Below are 20,818 nucleotides of genomic sequence, written 5' to 3' on the forward strand. Positions count from 1 at the left end.
GATGTATTGTACAAGCTGCAGCACGTCCAAACACCCGCCAACCACACTGCATCATTTACAGTTACACTACTGCATGTCCTGCAGCTTTGTAGATTTAAGCCTTGAAACTGAAAAGGTCTTTGCGGTTTCTTCCCATTAGTGAGTGGGTGTAAACTAAAGTACTAAACCTTTCTTTATATGCTAGTTGAAGTTTTAAGGCGAGAAATCTGCTGAACATTAGTGACCTGCAGAATGTGCATTGCATCGTGGATTTGGATTTGTTTCAATTTTCGTTTTTTCATGTCATGTGAGAGCAGGGAATCATGGCTTCAAATTGACATTGGTTGTTCAGTTTGACCCACCAGTTTTGAATAATAATAATATAGAATAATGTCTTGCAGAACACAGCGAGTTAAGAAAACAGGCTTGAAAGGTTCACCTTTCAAGCCTGTTTTGAAAGGAACCTACAGTAGCTTAGCTACATGTTTAAACATTTATTTCATATTTGTCAATTTCAAACATTTATTTCAGACATGCTGCTCTAGTATGTGAAGAGTCTGCCTGTGCTATTGACTCCTTTTTTTGATACAGTTTTGGTGAAAAGCTGGAGGCTGCACGATGGCAGCCCCTCAGTCAAATGTGGTCATCAGGCCCCTGATGTACAATAGGAGAAAATAAGTTCCTATATTGGAAAGCACTTAACCTCCTTTCCTGTGGTCACATGATTATTATTGCAGCTGCCAATCTGTGTCCTGAGGGAACACTGGTACTGATGTTGTTCCATCCAACCAGAACGTTAATTACATTCACCTTCTAACTAGTCCCTGATGAGAACAAGACAAAGCTTAACACTAGCGCGTCGGAGCGGTCAGGCTGACCGATTTTGAAATTTTGAAGTGGATTTTCTTTGCCCATGAAGTCCTGAGAAAGTTCCCCTTGCATGACTTTTTCTAAATGTTCGATTCAAACCATCTCTGTTTTTTTTTTCATCTGAAACGTTTTGGAAATATGATTTTAGACATAATTCTACTAAAATGTCTGCTCTTTTGCGGTCCGTGGGACCGCTCTTAGAGCCCTCACCCTTTCTCCCCCACAAGCCGTGCTGTTCACACCTTCCTCCCGGCTGGAGACGGGCATTGTTCAAGCTAATGTGTCATTTGCATTCCAACCTACATGTGGAAGTCCACATGTAGGCAAACTTACATTACAAACTTACATAAACTAAATGTTGTTTTAGATGTTATATTTCTTATATGCGGTTTGCAGAAATAACGATGTCTGACTTTATTTCTCGAAACGGAAAAAGAAATATGTTGACTATACACACCATCTTTAGCATAATTATGTTGGAATAATAAAGTTTATAGCATTGTGAATCAATTGACATTTAAATTAGCCTATACAACTTTGATGCAGAAAATGTGTATAAAGTCACAGTCACTGGTCATTTCAGAAACATAACCGTCAGACGACATGATGAGAAGGACAAGAGAACGACGTTACACTGCAGCAGAAGCAGCCAACCTCCTTCAACGGCAGACTGCTTTCGGCGATGTAGACAGCGATGATGACGCACCGTTTGGGGATTTCGGAGGAGACGCACCACAGGCTGAAGTGTACTACCCGCCAGCTTCAGATAGTGAGTCTGAATGTGACACAGAGGACTTACCTGAAACGTCTCAGCCCGAGTCTACCACGACTGAGACAAGTAAAGATGGAACCATATGGTCATCTATGCAACCTGGGGCTGGCCGCGGCAGAGTGCCCATGCGTAATATCTTCGCAGCCAGACCAGGTCCCACTGCTTTTGCCAAGGTCAGAATCCACGACGAGCTGAGCAGTTTTCTGTGTATGTTTGACCCCAACATATTGGAAACCGTCAGAGACTGCACAGTGAAGTTTGCCCGCAGTGATGGACAGAATCAAGATTGGGATTTGTCTGTTACAGAACTGAAAGCATTCATCAGTGTGTTTTTCATTCGTGCGTTGACGACATGTGGTTATCCATTGAATCAACTGTGGGCCAACGAATGGGGAAATGAGATGGTAAAAGAAACAATGTCTCGTGACCGTTTCAAATCCATCATGCGCTACTTGCGATTTGATGACAAGAACACCAGACTCGCTCGCAAAGAAGCAGACAAGTTTGCGGCAATAACGGACATTTGGAATCAGTTCACAGACAACTGCAAATCTTGCTATGTGCCTGGAGTGAACATCACGGTGGATGAGCAGCTCTTCCCCTCAAAGGCAAGATGTGGGTTTACGCAATACATGGCCAATAAACCAGACTGTTGACTATTACATATATGCAAAGCAATGTTGACGTCATCATGTGCCTGCGTGCACACATCTACACTGTGTTCTAACTCTACCTGAGCATGCGCAAATAAAGCTAATTCATTCCTGACTGAAACTCTATCGATGAGCCACGCGTTTCATTGCTGTGACCACCATCCACTATACGCTTTATTAATATGGCTAATAATGCAACAGGTTATGGGCCCAGTACAAGTGGCCAAAGGTGGTTCAGGCTTTTATTTGATGGTAGCGAGGAGAATTATGAGTTATGGGAGACTCGGTTCTTAGCACACATGCAACTGCGTGGGCTGTGTGACACCATCACGGAGGAGCCTAACATCAATGACGCCGACGCCGATGCACAGCAGCAGCACGATGCCGATGCAAAACGCAATGCCGAAGCATATGCAGAATTAGTACAGTGTTTAGACGACAAGAGCTTGTCCCTTGTGATGCGCGACGCGAACAAAGACGGACGACATGCGTTGAAGATACTGCAAGAACACTACGCTGGAAAGGGGAAGCCACGTGTTGTGAGTCTGTACTGCGAACTTTCTGCTCTCCACAAAGCAAGCAACGAGACTGTCACTGAATACATAATTCGAGCGGAGACGATTTTCACATCGCTGAGAAGGGCCGAAGAAAATATTAGTGACGGGTTGCAGATTGCTAATGTGCTTAAAGGCTTGCCTGAGTCATACAAAGCGTTTGTCGTGCACGTCACCCAAACAAATGAACAACTAACTTTCGGTGAGTTCAAGATGAAGCTGCGGAGCTTTGAGGACACCGAAAAGTTCAAGACGGTGAGTGAAGACGAGGACAACGTTATGAGGGCAGCAGCACGTGGACATGGGAGAGAGAAGACACGGGACCTATCCGAGGTCGAATGTTACAGGTGCAGGAAGAAAGGACATCTCGCTCGGACGTGTCAAAACGAGCCCCAGCAGAGACGGGAGGAGCGCAGGTGGGACACGCCACGTCGAGGACGTGGGAGAGGACGAGGACGAGGACACGACGGAGTGAAGACAGCGCGCGGAGACGCCGAGGAATGGAGCACACGGCCTGGCGGAGACCGACACCGCGGGACGAATGGAGAGGAGCAGCAGGAGGACACATCGTTCTTTTTCAAGATGAACGATTGTGCAACAGAAACAAATAAGAAGGGACTTATGGTTGACTGCGGTGCCACAGCGCACATGATTAACGACTTTACCAAGTTCAAGTCTTGTGATAAAAACTTTAAACCTATGAGCCATGTGATCGAGCTGGCCGACGGAACGAAAGCCACCGGGATGGCGAAGATGAGAGGAGAGGCAGAGGTCTATTTGATCGACAGCGAAGGAAAACGAGTGAAAACACGCCTGAAGAGAGCACTGTACATTCCATCTTTCCCACAGAACATATTCTCAGTCAAAGAAGCGACAGCCAGCGGAGCAGAGGTCCACTTCAAAGAAGGTGATGACTGGATCAGACATGAGAATGGTACCAAGTTTAAAATTGATGTATACGGCAAATTGTATTATCTTAGCACAATAGATGATGACAATATTGATGAGTGTAAAGGATGCTATGATATGCAGACATGGCATAAGATACTTGGTCATTGTAATTTTGATGATGTTGCTAAACTAGAGAATGTTGTTGAAGGGATGACAATCAAAGGGAAACGGGATAAGTCACAGTTAAACTGTGAGGTGTGCACACAGGGCAAATTTACTCAACACAGAAACAGGCAGGCAGATGCCAGGGCAAAAGCCCCTCTTGAGTTAGTGCATACAGATCTAGCTGGCCCAATAGAGCCTGCAGATAATGACGGCTACAGGTATGCTATTGGATTCACTGATGATTATAGTGGGATGATATTTCCGTATTTTCTCAAGTCAAAAAGTGACGCTGTTAAAGCAACAGAGAAATTCATAGCAGACACTGCCCCCTATGGGAAGATTCGATGCCTGAGGTCGGATAATGGTGGGGAATATACAGGGCAGGAGTATCAGTCTTTATTGCTAAAGAATGGTATAAGGCATGAGAAAAGTGCACCCTATTCCCCACATCAGAATGGGACGGCAGAACGGAGTTGGAGAACTCTTTTTGAGATGTCTAGATGTATGCTACTGGAGAGTAATGTACCCAAGCAGCTGTGGACATATGCTGTACAGACAGCAGCACAGACCCGTAATAGGTGTTATTGTAAGCGTCTAGAACAAACTCCATATTGTGCATTTACTGGAAAAACACCTAACTTGTCTAATATGATAATTTTTGGTTCAGAATGCTATGCTTACAAGCAGGACAAAAAGAAATTGGACCCAAGGTGTGAGAAGGGGATTTTCGTAGGATACGATAAATACAGCCCTGCATATTTGGTTTATTACCCTGAGACAAGGAAGGTAATGAAACACAGATTAGTCAAGTTCATTACAAAGAGCAGTGTGGATAGCCAAACTCAGACAGATCTTGACATGAATGATGAGAGTTATATACCTATAACACCTGCAAAGACAAGAGCTACTAACCAGAGTCAGAGACAGCTCAATGATACTATCCAAAATGAGGCTAGTCAGTCTGAGACAAGTGAAAATATTCATGGGAGTCAGGAGGAGAGCGCACAGCGCTATCCCACTAGAGAAAGGAGAGCTCCAGGATATTTAAAGGATTATCATTGCAAAGCTAAATCTGAGGAAGAAAATGAGGATGTAGATTATTTCTACAGGGTTGCTTATGGTGTACCAAAAACCTACACAGAGGCCATAGGCTCTAACAAGTCAAAACGTTGGGCTGAGGCAATGCAGGAGGAGATGAACTCATTGAGAGAAAATGAAACATTCACTTTGACTGCACTGCCAGAGAATAAACAAGCAGTGGGGGGCCGTTGGGTTTATGTGGTAAAGGAAAGCCCAGAGGGGTCTGAGACTTATAAAGCCAGATATGTAGCTAAGGGCTATAGTCAAGTAGAGGGAATTGACTATAAGGAAACCTTTTCACCCACGGCAAATATGACTTCTGTACGAGCAGTGATGCAGGTTGCAGCACAGGAGGACCTCATCATACATCAGATGGATGTAAAAACTGCTTACCTCCACGCTCCAATGGACTATGAGGTTTATATGGAGCAGCCAGAAGGTTTTGAAGTTGAGTCAAAAACAGGTGAACACCTAGTCTGTAAACTGAATAAGTCATTGTATGGTTTGAAGCAATCGGGCCGCAATTGGAACAGGCTACTACATGATCATCTTACCAAAAATGATTTTGAACAAAATGATGCAGATCATTGTGTCTATAGCAGACAATCTGAAAATGGCAAAGTCATACTGATAATATGGGTGGATGATTTGCTTCTTGCAGCCAGCAACAATGATTTGCTCAGTGAGGTGAAAGAAATGTTGAAAGGGAAATTCAAAATGAAAGATATGGGAAAAATAAGGCACTTTCTTGGGATTGATTTCACTCAGAGTGAAGGAGAGGTCAAAATGAGTCAAAAGCGACACATTGAAAAAGTGCTACAGAGATTTGGTATGTTCGACTGCAAACCAAGGTCAACCCCATGTGAGCAAAAGCTACACTTTGACACTGAAGGTGAAGTGACAAATGCAACAGGGTATCGAGAGGTCATAGGCAGTCTCATATACATTATGACAAGCACCAGGCCTGATTTGAGTTGGGTTGTGAGTAAACTATCACAGCATTTATCAGAGCCTAAACAGCAGCACTGGGTTGCAGCAAAGCAAGTGTTACGATATTTGAAAGGAACTATCGATCATGAGTTATGCTATAAGAAGAGAGAGAATAACCTAAAACTTGAAGGTTACAGTGATGCTGACTGGGCAGCAGACCTACAAGATAGGCGGAGCACAACAGGCTATTGCTTTAGCTTAACTAAGAGTGGTCCAGTTATATCTTGGAAAAGTAAGAAGCAGCCCACAGTGGCTCTATCTACTTGTGAAGCCGAATATATGGCTCTGGCTGCTACCACACAAGAGAGCATATACCTTGTACAGTTACTAAAAGAAATGGATAGAGGTAGTCAGCATACACCAGTTAAAATATATGAGGACAACCAGGGAGCCATCGCTCTATCAAAAGACCCAGTTGGCCGTCAAAGAAGCAAGCATGTAGACATTAAATACCATTTTATTAGGTCTGCACAAGCCGATGGTAAGATAGCAATAGAATACTGTCCTACCACAGAGATGGTTGCTGATGTCTTAACCAAGCCACTGACAAAGGCTAAGTTTGAAGGATTTATTGGGTATTTGTTTGGAGAGTGATGTGATGTTTCATTGTTTATTCTAGGAAACTGTGAACATGTCTTTGAGTGGGGGTGTTGACTATTACATATATGCAAAGCAATGTTGACGTCATCATGTGCCTGCGTGCACACATCTACACTGTGTTCTAACTCTACCTGAGCATGCGCAAATAAAGCTAATTCATTCCTGACTGAAACTCTATCGATGAGCCACGCGTTTCATTGCTGTGACCACCATCCACTATACGCTTTATTAATATGGCTAATAATGCAACACAGACAAGTTTGGAATTAAGTTCTGGATTGCTGCTGACCTGGACAGCAAATACTTCCTAAATGGATTTCCCTACCTTGGAAAGGGCCAGTACCGCAGCAGGTAATTTATTTTCCTCTAATAATAATAATAATCATGTATTTAAAATGTCTTTACATCAATGCCTATATGTATATATTTTGCGTTGTAATAACCATTACACCTTCTCCCTGTCATTTGCAGTGATGGCGTGCCGCTGTCTCAAGATGTTGTCCAGAGGCTGGTGGAACCATTCCTCGACAAAGGGCGGAACATCACAATGGATAACTTCACCATCTACCAGAGCAAACCCAACAAAAACGTTTGCATCCTGAGCACCATGCACCGTTCCATCGGGATTGGTACAGACCCCAAAGAAAAGCCAGAGTCTGTAACTGATTACAACCACACCAAGTGGGGAGTGGACATTTTGGATCAGATGGCACGAAACTACAGCGTCAGAGTTGGCACCAGTCGCTGGCCAGTGGCTGTCTTTTACAACATGCTGGACCTGGCTGCCATCAATGCCTATGTATTGTTCAAACAGTGCTTGGACAAACCGCAGCTCACCAGGAGGGAGTTCCTACAGGACTTGGCACTACAGCTCCGTAAGGAACACATGGATGAAAAGGACTCTGCGTCAGTGCCACCACGCACACCTCGGCGCCAGCAGCGCAGCGCACTGCAGCCGCTGCCGACCACACCACAGAACCAGCCTACAACGCCAAGAGCTGCCAAGAGGGCCCAGAATGGTCCACAGACACCAGACACCCCTACCCCCAAGAAGAGAAGGCAGTGTCAGCTTGACGGATGTGGAAACAAGACGCTAATCAGCTGCCATAAATGTGACAAACGGGCGTGTGGAACATGCACTGGTACATTTACTATGACATGTGTCAAGTGTATCTAAGCGAAAGAAGAGAAAGACAACATTTTGTGTGCCATCCAGATAAATGTACAGAAACTAATGCCATAGGATGTTTTCCTGATTTTATGTCACACCTTGCATGCTTTATATTGTTATATTGTGTAACACTAAGAAACAATAAACATTCTTGAATTAACACAAAGTATTCATGTCTGACTTTATTTCTCGAAACGGAAAAAGAAATATGGTGTGTGGTATTGTTTCCACCAAGCGCATAGCTCAATAGATATAAATACATGTTGACTATACACGCCATCTTTAGCATAATTATGTTATAATTTATGTTCATGGATCCAAGTAAACAGACATTGTTTTTTTTTACTACGGTACAAATTTGGTTGATTCAATACAGAAACGAGACGGTAAGATGCGCTGATATGAAATGCGCGACATAGGAACGTGGTATGGTACAGAAACTAGCTATAGCTAGCGCTATATTGAATATATAGCGCTCACATCGTCACTATAATTATAGTTTGCTAAACTGAAATGAAAAAGAAAATAACTTTTCTGCACGCGACCAGTGGAACTGATTTCCACGCATCACGGTTCTCTTTTTTCTCTCTCCCTCCCTCTCTCGTGGAGAGGGGGAGAGGGAGAAAATATCCAAGTAACTGACGGTGAGGTATGCGGAAGTGCATTTTAGATAACGCTGTAGCACTATTTGTGGCGGTGATGCGTCACATGACTTGATCTATCCTATGGTGTATATATAAACCGTGCTGCTGCTACGGATCTCTCTGCTGGCACAATAAATCAAATATATATAAATGACATCGATCATAGGCGGCGGCTAGGCCAGGCTTAGCCTTCCCAACAATTATGCTGGGTATTTTTAAAATATATATAGGCTAATATGTGGCTAGCCGGCCGCTCCCAAACTCCCAACTCCTTTGTCTGTAGCCTAAACTTTTCTGATTTGCACGCACGCACGCACAGCTGTCGCGCATATTCATTTCATATATCAGCGCATCAAAAATATGGTGAAATATGGTGTGTTGACTGACTGGCGTATTGTTTCCACCTATCTATTGAGCATAGCTAAATAAATACATGTTGAAAAATAACTTTGAGTTGTCCTGTCGAGTTGAAACGCTGCCTTGAATTAGTTGGAATGTGACATTTAGAAGACAATGGCAAGTCGTCAACCCCCGCCACGGGGGGAGAGGTGTGAAGAGATGCAGGGAGAGAGTGGCCAATGGAATTGCACGAAAAACACCGGTCAGCCTGACCGTTAGCCGTCATAGTAGTAGTGATTTTAATTCAGACATGCTAGTGTTAATGACCCACTTACAATAAAAATAAATCCTTACAAAATAAAACCGGAATCTAGAAAGGGGAAGATCATTGCCACCCAGCCTGGCAATGATCCTGGCTGGCCTACCCAGGGCCGGGTAAGTCGTGGGTTGCAGCCGTCAGGACCTGAGGAAGCTGTGAGGGGAAATAGCTTTTCTACATGCGGATCAACTCTTGATATTTGTGGCACTCCCTATAGTCCGGCAGCCGACAGGCTTCTTTTGTTTAAAGCGGGAAATTTTATAGTCTTTTTTTTATTGGCCTAAAATATTGTCTATATACATACATTCATGAATCCACTTGCTGACCAGCTGTTAGTATTGGGCAATCTTTTTTATAGGGGTTTCTTGTGACCCTACCATTAACATTCTATGGCTGGCAAAAAGCAAGTGGATTCATGAATGTATGTATATAGACAATATTTTAGGCCAATACAAAAATACTATATACCAAATTTGACACCCGTCCACCTCGGCTGCCGGACTACTATGTGCTTTTGACTGTATAATTTATATATAACTAAAGAGAACTGGAGTTAACGTGTGACTACTTTCCTTCAGTGCGTACCAGGTGGTGGTGGTGGAAGAGGATGGGTCCAGGCAGGTGAAGAAGAGAGAGCTGGGCACCGTCGATTGTTTTCCTACTCCCAACTCCCACAACGAGGCCCAGGCTAAAGGAGTCCCCCATTACTACACAGCCGAGCTGGCGCCCAGCAGTCTGCCGGAGGCCACACCCTTCACTGTGGGGGACAACCACACCTACAACGGCTACTGGAACGCTCCCTTAGATCCCACCAAAAACTACCTGGTGTACTTTCAGGCTACCAGCAACTTCAGAGGGGTGAGTAAGAAGCATTTCGACTACCTGACAACTGCTGGTTGTCTCCACCAGCCGAAGGCATGGGGAGAGTATGTTTTGCACTCCGTGTGTCCGTCCGTCCGTCTGTTACCAGCTGATCTCCGGCACCGTTAACGTGGTCGATGCCAAACCACACACACACACACACACACACACACACACACACACACACACACACTCCCTGAATACCACCACCTTTTCACTTTTCTTTAACTATAACTGCACCGATCTGCATGCACACTCCCTAGAGGCATTTTTCACATCTGCCTTTTATAGCACCACCACTCGACTTTTGTAAAACATATTTTTTTATATTACGCCTCCAGATTCTGTCCAAAAATCCCACAAATCGTTACACAGTATCTCTATAGTCATGTGCTCAAGAACATCGGAACTGTCCGATATTGCATATTCCATCCTAATGTCCTAACATTGGCTTTCAAAGTTTGTACAAAAAGCCTCAAATCATGAACGCAGTGTGCAATTTATGTGAAATCTTTCACATACTTTCCTACTAGGCTGAGGAATATATCCCACCCTTTTCACATTGTCCTGTTATAGCCCCACCAACATGTGGATTTTTGCAAAACACATTTTTGGAACAAAATGCCTAAAATCATCCAATTGCCATCAAAGGCGTAAGAAGAAATGGCACCCTTTTCACATTGGCCTATTATAGCGCCACCAGGATGCCACAACCTGACCTGGCCTGGTGGAGACCTGTGCCCAGAGGGGCACTTTTTCTAGTTGTCTGCTGCTGCTGTTTCCAGAGTGTAGACACATCACCTTTATGCCTTAGCAACCTTGACAGTCGGTTTAGGTTTGTTCACTGCTTGTCAGAAACACATTGTAATCTGTTTTGAAGGCACTAAATAGCCTACAATGTGGGTAGAGAGGCCATCAGGGCATAAGAAGGTCCCTGGTTTGTGTCTGACTCAATTTATCATTGTGTTTTATATTATTCTTTTGACTGTGGAGTTTAGCAGCCTTGTATATCAGTGTTAAGGTGTTACTGCTATTAATAATTTAATACATCTTGCTGCAGTGCTTTATGCGGGGGGTACTGGTTTATTGATTATCTGCCCTCCTAAATAGAAGCTTGGGGTGCCGGGAAAATATGTCCGCTTTTACCGCTTTTACTCTGTAAAAAAAAAATGTTTTTGTAGGACAAAGTTTGCAGACACACTAAAAGCTGGACATACCGCCCCTCAAAAATTCCATAAAAAACTGCCAGCGGAGGATGGGGAGGTCAAGGTGGTGGGTCAAGCATGAATAAGGATGGAGAACAGAAACACCACAAAATACACAGAATACGTGGACACAAACACACTGTAACTCTTTCAAAGCACTTTAGAAGAAAACTAGAAAAGTGCCCCTCGGGGCACAGGTCTCCACCAGGATAATAGCAGTTGTGATGTTTGGACAAAATGTGTAGGAGTAATATATGAAAAATCTAACATATCTGTGTTGAACACATGAATATAGAGACAGTGTACCGATTTCCGTGATGTATGGATAAAGTCCATGCGAGTAATATAAAGAAAAATCTGCGCAATGAAGTATATTATGTCTCGCGAGGAGTGTCCCGCAGAGAACAGCTGACATAGCTCACAACCGCGTCGCAGATGCGATCGTTGAGAGCTTGGAGCTATTCTCCGCTGTTTTCTTCGCGTGTCACCTTCGCCGGACAGAGCATAAATTGGGCCTGATGGGCTGAAGCTGAACGATCAAGCGGCTCTGGTACTGTGATCATAGAGCACTACCTCCGTTCTTATGACTGTGTCTGGAGGTGTGGTTTTGAGGACAACTGCTTTGAATCACTATTATTGTTTACACACAGAAACAGAAACCAAGGAACCAATTCCAACAGCGAGAGATCACAGTAAAACTCCTTATCAGTGTGACGTTGTCTGATAAGGGGTCTATGTTTTTTTTCTTTTTTTTTTACATCAGTTGCTTTCCCCTTTTCTTACCGGTGCGGCGTTCCGGCACAGAATCTTCCAGTGGAACACTGTTCCGGCACACTTTCACCCCTGGTCAGCCCTAAAGAACAATAACTTGTGCAAGTTGTGCCTTGTAGAGAAGAGCAGCCATTTTCTTCTTATGGAGTTGCCTTTGGCAAAAAAAATGCATTAATGCTGTGCTGAGAGCTGAAGGTCAAGGCCTCCCTGTGTCTCTGCATGTGCTGTCAAATGTGATTGAAATCTCTCCCTATTGATCTAGAGGCACCAGTAAGCCTCACATCAAGAGCTCTCATGCCAAATGAGACTGGAATGAAAGGCGGTGTTGGAACCTTTACAGTCTATGGTTGGAACCAGTGCTTTGTCGAAGCACTCTGTCCTCGCTGCCATTCAAATGACAAAACAGACTCTGAATGTCATTGTGGGTGTTAATTATCATGTCACAAGCTCCACACAGAAGCAAACAAAAATATCACTGATCTGTTTTCTGAATGACAGCACTTTCTTTTCTTCCACGTGATGTGGGCTGCTTAGCAGTAAGAAGGGGTACAATTTATGGTGAGAATTGTGTTGGATAAATAAATATCTAGCTTACGGTGGACATGATTTGTCACTTGATTGAAAGAGTAATTAGTGTTGTCGACGCCTGTGAGAGACGATGATTTGTGATACTCATCTATGGAACACTGTCTGTTGATCTTCCCCATCTACAACAATCATTTGAATGAATGAACCAAACAATCAACCAACAAAGTGTTGAATGAACGGGTGAGTGAGTGAGTGAGTGAGTGAGTGAGTGAATTACTGAATTAGCACGGCTGTACCATTGATGAGCTTTCAGTCTGGTATTTCTCCCCAAAAACCTCTTTTTCAGTTTGTGTTCCTCAGAATTCTTCACCTGTAACTACCTGCTGTCACATTGATTGGCAGCTAAAGGGAGGTGTTTATATTCACATCTCCTCAGTGATTCATCCCACGTCTCTCGCAGGGCGCTGGACAGTGTTTAGGCCAGGAGGACACTTTGACAAAGGACAGGAGATGACATATTAGCAGCAGCAGCTTTAATAACCTCTCATTGGGAGGTAAATGTGACTTATCTTTCGCCTCCAGAGACAGCAGGAGATGAAAGTCTATTTGGAAGAGACTTTCCATTAACAAAGACAGTTTGGTGCCGTTTTTGGTGAAAAGGTTCTGACTCCACTCTCGGAGCGCAGATTAACATAATTGCTCATAAAGTCTGATTTAGCATCTTGAAATCTAAATTTAATTGTGTGCCCCATGGGGTGGATGAGGAAGATAGCTGGGGCGGGCGGGCTGACTCATCACATTGGGATGTCAACCAGTGGGAATCGTTTCCAGGCTACCATCACACATAAGGGGGTCTCTGTGGGGGGTCTCTGTGACTTTGACATGCTACAGTAACCTAAACCAGGGGTTCTCAACCTTTCTTTTATTTCAAGACACCCCAGTTTGAAATGCACCCTCATTGGATACAATGTCTTATCTCTGGGACCCCAATCTACAATGTAAAATCCTCATTGTTTAATTTAACTCTAAATGAACATTTCCTACAGTGGAGCTACCAGGGGTGTCGCAAAAAAAGACCACTAAATGGATGTTACACAGTGTGATTTGAATTCAAACGCGTTTCTTCTGTTTTCTCCCCACAGGAGATGCGAATCAACTGCATCCGGATCGCGCGCAAAGGTACCTTCTATTATATTATATTATATTCTATAGACTCTAGTATAAACATAAAATCCATTGTTAATTTAAAGATGGAGTGGAGACGTGGAGAGTGGAGATGGAGACTTCATTAGACACCCTGGAGTCGTTTCTATGTGCAATGGTGTATTAACTTTGTATTTAGGGTTTCTTCCTGGAGGCTGAACCCTTGACAGTCAAACGGGCCAATGAAATAAACAGTAATATAGTGACATCACATTATCAGCCCCTCCCCTAACCCCTCCCCCTTTATCATACAACTACAGCTGTGGGTGCGGCTTAAGTCCAGGTGGATCACCACCCATCGCCACCCACCAGGCAAACCAGGCATACTTAATGAACTGGTGGGGGTGCCCACATAAATACGACATTTTAACAAATACTGTACCCTTTTTTGAAAAAAATCTTCCTTCTTATATAACAATAAGACCTGATGATCATGTTTTAGGGTGGAAAGAAATCATGGCACTCCATCTTTAACACTTTAACACATTTTACTGCGTACTGCAGATCTGTACCTGTTTGAAGTGACAGTTTCTTAAGCTGTCCTCAGATCAGGCTGATGCTCCAGGGTTTTGACATTTAGGACAAGCAGGCAGCTGAACGCTAAACATGAAGCCATCTCCTCTGACGTTGACGTTCTGTTCTCTCTCTCACTCTTCAAATTACTGACGTTGACATTTTGGCATTGCCCCCGTTACGTAGCTTTGAAATAGAGAGCGTAGCACCATATTCTGCTTCCTGAGAGGGGGAGAGAGAGAGGCCTTGAGACGCGGAAGAGATACAGTAGATTCACAGTCATACTCACACTCACCCTCATAACACCTATATTTCAAACAACAGCAGAGAGAGAGAGAGAATGTGTCAGAATCTCATAGTACTCTTGAGAAAGGGCCATGTTAAATAGGATTTCTCTCCCCAAACTCTACCTTTCTTATCTGAAGCACTGTGACATCAAAGGTTCCCGCCTCACTATTGTCTGTCGCTGCGAAGCAGAGGAGGTGCATTCGCAGACATATTTATATGAAACATCCTTTGGTCCTACAGTATATGATCGTGGCCCTGAGGACGTATTGATATTGTTCTATTTCCTGTCCAGTGGTGGTCTAAACACAGTGTCCTGGCTGTTGTTTTGGCCGTCTCTGCCTCCGTACAGTCCCATGTTCTCTCCTCTTTTTGTGTTTACAACACAAGGATTAGGCTCACAGATGACATGAAGGACACTATCTGATTAATTACAGGCTAATGCCAGGACATGGAGATAAAACACTGTGTGTCACCCATTCTTACAAACCCTTTCTCATTTCCTGCATTGCATTTCCCATTGCTGGATGCTTGCTGCATTGAGTTTTAATATAATGGCTTTTCTCTCAAAATGGGGCTAAGAGCAGAGTGACTTATCTGGTACATGTTGTGAGATAGCAGCATGTCTGTGGAGCTGCATTGATCCCCACAGATACTTACATTATTACTGAAAATACGTAAAATGTATATAAAGGTCTAAAAATGTCTGTAGTGTCTTGTATGAGGGAAGGCATTACAGTATGAAGTGTCTAACGTATCTTATGAGTTAATTAATGAATTATTTTGGCTGTCAATCCCTTCCACTCTGTGTGGATTAGCTTGAGGCAAAGGTCCATGAACCGAACTGATTCAATGGCCGCGGCCATTTAGATTTCCGGGTGATTGCCCGTCTACATCGCGCTAGCATTCCAGAGCTAACGAGATGTAGCTTAGGGACCGGGACCTACATTCATCAATATAAAACACATTAAGACGTGTATACACATCCTTGGTATTCTACCATTTTATTTGATAGGACGTGTATACACATCCTTGGCATCCAAGGTAGCACATGACATGTATTTGTATGACAGACAAATTGTGTTTATTTCTCAACCTCCCTGTAAGCAATGTCTGAGACAGTTGTCACCACTGTTCAGCTGAGACATGCGGAGGGAGTATTTTTTTGGTTTTTGTGATAACCTATTCTGGCCATCAGCCGCTCAGTGGGGACACTATGTCCCCGTTACAACTCATACGCTGAGTTGGCGGTGCCCTGGATCGAACCCATTAACTTGTTGGTCCAAAGGCGAGAGCTCTACCAACCAACTGAGCTACCTGAACGCAACACCAGGAAAAACACCAGGGGAGCCCAAATGATGATTCAGAGACTAAGTGATTTCAAGCTCCTGGCTGGGTGTGATGGAAATATGTAGACAAACGATACGTAGAGACGGTGACATTATTGTGACATAAGTCTCAGAGTCTGCCATGGAAAATAGCCTCCCTGAACGAGAGAGACCATCCATTAAGTTAGATAACCAGAAAGACATGTTCCAGCCCCCACCCCACCCCCCCCAAAAAAAGGTCGTAAATGTAGTTATTGGCAGGAAAAGAGTTAAAACTCATTCCCTGCCAATGATGATGATTTATTTATTTATTTTTCATAAGCCCACACATTTTCTACTAGATGGTGCTCTTGGCTAACCTATGCTCCATTGCTTGATCCATGAAGGAATCCACGTGGAAGCACGTGGTAGCAAAACTCTGCCTCCAATCCACTTCCTGGTTAGAGATATTTTATAATTGACAAAAGTGTATTGCTGATCCTTTACTCTGGCTAATGGGGTGGACATGGAAAGATCAGGAAAAGTGAAGGGAAGTGTGCAGAGGTCAGATACATGTCTGTAGTTGCTATGAAAACCACCCTCAAGCCACGCTCCATCTGTATGGCCAGTACAGAATTCATTCCATATGTTGATCTGACCCCCCATGCCAAAGCGCCAGTGCTCGCCAGCAGTCTGCCGCCACCCAGGCGGATGCGTGCATACTGGTGATTATACCATGGCTTTGTGTGTTGTTGGCTCAAAGTCTAATCAAGTGGTAAACTGTAATAATATCCATAATATACCATGGCCTGAATTTAAGCAATTACATTGCTTAAATGTAAACTATACTGTAAAAGATTCATGTGTTTTCTTTGTTGTATTAAAAGCAGAATGAATGAAATGTCTTTGTTCCTCTGTGCAGCTGCATGCAAGGACTCCAAGCGGGCTCTGGAGGTATCCCAGCATGCAGAGGACATGGGCTTGATCCTGGGAGCCTGTGCTGGAGGTCTGGTGGTCCTCATCCTGCTTCTGGGGGCCATTGTCATCGTTGTCAAGAAGAGGTACGTACATGTGAAAGTCAGTCTGAAGTGATTTATACTCCATTTTTGATGTCAGAGCCATGATCCATGTGCTGCTGGTTCCACATCTACAGTGTGGAGTTGGTGGTGTTCCTAAGTCGCACATCCAGAGGAGTACATTCATCTCTATTCCACTTTGACAGCTGTGCTCTACTGAGAAATGCATTTGGCAATGAGAATGAATTACAAGTGGAGTTATAGTGAAATAGCAGAGCATTAATCCTACATTCTAAATTGTAAATTGTAAATTCTCTGACGCTTCAGCCAACCTTTTGCGTTTCATTCATCTCATATTTTAATTCTAATTCCATGTTCTGTATGCTTGCTGAGTAGCTCCCCAGAACATTCAAATAAATAACGCCAGCAAGCAAGCAAGAAAACTGAATTCACTACAGTCGCATTTGAATAATTGGCTGCTTTCCACCAGCAAATTACCCCCGCCGTCAACTACACCTGCAATGTATTCTATCTCCTCTCACTAGGCAATGTCTTGACACTCATCTTGGTATGAAATATTTCATCACGGTGCATGTTATTCCATTGGCCACTCAATTACATGAGGCCAGCAGCTGTGAGGTGTGACTAGATGAGCTGGTAATTGGTTAGGAAGGAATGTTTTACCCTTTTATTTTTTACCCCAACACCCTTGGTATTTTCTTCTCCAGTAGCATAGAGGCAGAATTAATGGGATTTTGTGGAAGAGGGAAGTGATTTATAAGATTCACAAACTATAAGTCTAGCCGGCTACACGGCCACATGCCACCCAGCGAGAGAGAAAGAGAACAGATGTGTTTATAATTAACCCTGTGGTTAGTGGCAGCGGTGGCCGAACGGATTGCGGAGCGGTCTTGATACCGGAAGGTCGCCAGTTCGAATCAGCGGTCCGACACGTTAAAGTTACCTCCGCTGAAGTGCCCTTGAGCAAGGCATTGAACCACTACCATGAAATGTTCTATGAGCAGGGCCTGGCTGGAAACAAGTTCTTGAGCTTAGCCCAGATACCCTGGGTAAATATAGTAACTTTGCTTTGCTTTGCTTTGTTGTATCACAGGGCTATTTATTATCTGCAGAGGGCACAGAAAATCCCCGCCCACTCATAAAAAGGAAACTTGTTCATGCTCACCCAGGCCCAAAAGCATGTGCTAGTGTCCTTTGAGTGTCTACTGTACATCACAAACTACCTCCAACTTTGAGCTTTGGTGGTATCTACTAATGTTCAAAGTTTCCAGTCACATGCCAAGTTCGTCTCCCTGATGGCCATCTTGATAAACCATGTGATCATTCTCTCTCTCTTTCTCGCTCTCTCTCTCTCTCTCTCTCTCTCTCTCTCGCTCGCTCGCTCGCGCGCGCGCTCTCTCTCTCTCTCTCTCTCTGTCTCTCCTTCATGCTAATCAGAAGGGACTTCTATACTTACCCTTACTACCCGTAAGTGACTTCTCAATCCTGCCCCATACTGATGTCACCCTTAACCCACTCTAACCAAAATCCACCTCATCTCTACTTTACCTCAATTCTTTCTTTCTTTCTTTCTTTCTTTCTTTCTTTCTTGCTTTCTTGCTGTCATTCTACCCTGTTGCTCTCCCTTAACACCTCTCTTGGTATCACCAAATCTCACTTTCCATCCCTCACCCGTTTTCAATGTCTTTCCTGTTATTTTCTCCATTCCATCCAATTTCACATCTCCTCAATCACTCCCTCCCTACCCCCTACTGACTCCCTCCAACTCACTTACTCACCCCCCTCCCCTGCATGCCCCCTCCACTTTCCTCCCACCTCTCTCTCTCTCTCTCTCTCTCTCTCTCTCTCTCTCTCTCTCTCTCTCTCTCTCTCTCTCTCTCTCTCTCTCTCTCTCTCTCTCTCTCTCTCTCTCTCTCTCTCTCTCTCTCTCTCTCTCTCTCTCATCTCTCTCTTCCCCCCATGCCTCTATCTGTTCAGTAGGAAGAAGGTGAGCATCAACAAGGCGGCCATGGCGTATCGTCAGGAGAAAGGTCGTAAGCTGAGCTCTCTGGATTGCAGCATGACGGAGCAGAGCACCCTGCAGCTAGATGAGAAGATGACGCACTCTTTCATGGACGCCCAGAGCTGCAACGCTCGAAGTAAGAGAGGCACAACTTTCCGGCTGTTCTCTGAAAACCAGTTGGCCAACATACTGTAGATAACTAGATATACTTTATTCTTTATTGAAATGGGTCTATCTTGAGTCTGCCCTTTAGGCAGTTTCGACAGTTCCAGCATAAAACACTATAGTATCATGTTGTATGCATTCATTGAGATTGAAATGTTTGCTAACACAGACTTCACCGTGTGTCCAGATGAACAGCGTTCCTCTGTGAACGAGTCAAGCAGCCTCCTGGGAGGCTCCTCCCCTCACCGCCTCTGTCGGAGGAAGAGCTCTCCCTATCACACGGGTCAGCTCCACCCAGCGGTACGCGTGGCTGACCTCCTCCAACACATCAACCAGATGAAGACTGGCGAGGGATACGGCTTCAAGCAGGAGTATGAGGTGAGGGGTTGTTGAGGGGTTGTATATGGTTTGTAAATACATCAAAGATGCGAATATAATCCATTTCTAATGGATGAAGCCTTGGCCTGGAAGAGAGGTCATTGGGCGGTCTCCAACCTTCTTAGAGTGTTTCGACACTTAACCACAACAGTCTCCAGTTGGCGTGTCAGCAGTGATTGGCCAAGTCACTGCCCCTCTCCTCCAGGCTTCCGGCTATAGACGAATCCGCAGAGGGGCGCCCCGGGCGCAGCCATCACGGAGGCGCAACCAGTACCGCGAGGGAGGGCCACACCCGGCCAACAGGGAAGTTCGCAACCTGCTGGCCAGGTGTAGCAAACCAATGCTGACCACACCCCAGCGACCGCCGTGCCCAGGGCACCCCCCGTGGATCCGCCCACATGTCCTTTCTCTCCTGCCAGAACCAACAGAAGGCTCTCTCTGCCTTGTGTGTTCTTGGGGGACTGCAGGCACTGAGAGGTCTCTAGGACTATGGTTTGTCTCCTGCCTAGGGTCCTCCTACAGTACGTCTCACCATAAAATGAAGTGATGCGAGCTAGGGTTAAGGTTAGATTTATGAATATTTTTACTGAGGTTAGGTTATAGGTTTAGGCATAGTTTTACTGAGGTTAGGGTTAGGTTTAGCCATAGTTTTACTGAGGTTAGGTTTAGGCATAGTTTTACTGAGGTTAGGGTTAGGTTTAGGCATAGTTGCAAAAACGAGAACTGTCAATCACAGCGACTACTGGCCAATCACACCGGGGTTTGCCTAGAACTGCGGTGGGATCCATAATAACGCGTCACAGACGTGGTGCACCCAGCTGTGCCCCATTTGAAGTGCATTTCGTAGCATCCTTGGGTTAAACATCATCCAGGGCCTTTTCCTACTGTGCTACCCTACTCTTCTACTCAGCACTTATGTCTCTTACCTCCACAGCATTTATTTACTCCAGAAGAGATTTATTAGAACTGCTACTTTTTCAAAACGTCTTGGCCACTCTGCTCCACTTTTCAAAAAGCTAAACTTACTTACTGTTTTCCAGATAAACTTATAAAATTTGCATTTTTATTTACAAGCTTAAATATACCCCCAACTCCATCCTCATGCCTTTTAGTAATTACTTTCAAACAAAGTACACAAATATAACACTAGACAGGCTACACATCCTTTTTCTGCTGTGTCCGAGACTAGTGTAATGTCATACATCGCTGATACATAATACGGAAGACAACTTTCGTTTACTTTATGAAGGCTGCACAAGACACTTTTAATATTCATCGATGTACAATACAGTCCAGTTTCATTTCAGCCCCATGGCAGAGATAATACAGCTAGACCATATGTCTAGACCTTCATTTTGAAAAGGATAATTATCCTTTTAAAAATGAAGTCCCCTTTGCTTCCCCTTGAACTTCAATACAAAGTTTCTCACTTCTGCCTGTGGCGATAAGCCTTTTACCTTTTTCCTTCTTCTTTTCCACATCCACCTGCAGGAATCCAAATACACTTAGATTTAGATTAATTAAATTATTCCCTGG

At 44.2% G+C, this 20,818-nt stretch overlaps 1 protein-coding gene across 3 annotated transcripts in view; it reads left to right on the forward strand.

Moving 5' to 3' along the window:
• Window positions 1–20,818, forward strand: part of LOC306938973 (receptor-type tyrosine-protein phosphatase U-like) — a 170,806-nt gene that overhangs the window by 116,604 nt on the left and 33,384 nt on the right. For 2 of the 3 annotated variants that reach the window (XM_079523387.1, XM_079523389.1), the window contains 6 exons: window positions 9,606–9,885; window positions 13,535–13,571; window positions 16,623–16,761; window positions 18,175–18,204; window positions 18,715–18,875; window positions 19,092–19,282. In XM_079523387.1, the coding sequence (XP_079379513.1) occupies window positions 9,606–9,885; window positions 13,535–13,571; window positions 16,623–16,761; window positions 18,175–18,204; window positions 18,715–18,875; window positions 19,092–19,282 (838 nt within the window). The remainder of the gene's footprint in view (window positions 1–9,605; window positions 9,886–13,534; window positions 13,572–16,622; window positions 16,762–18,174; window positions 18,205–18,714; window positions 18,876–19,091; window positions 19,283–20,818) is intronic. The other variant, XM_079523388.1, reaches the window with a different exon arrangement.

This window comes from Electrona antarctica (genome assembly GCF_951216825.1).
Source record: "Electrona antarctica genome assembly, chromosome: 15".
NCBI classification, from domain to species: domain Eukaryota; kingdom Metazoa; phylum Chordata; class Actinopteri; order Myctophiformes; family Myctophidae; genus Electrona; species Electrona antarctica.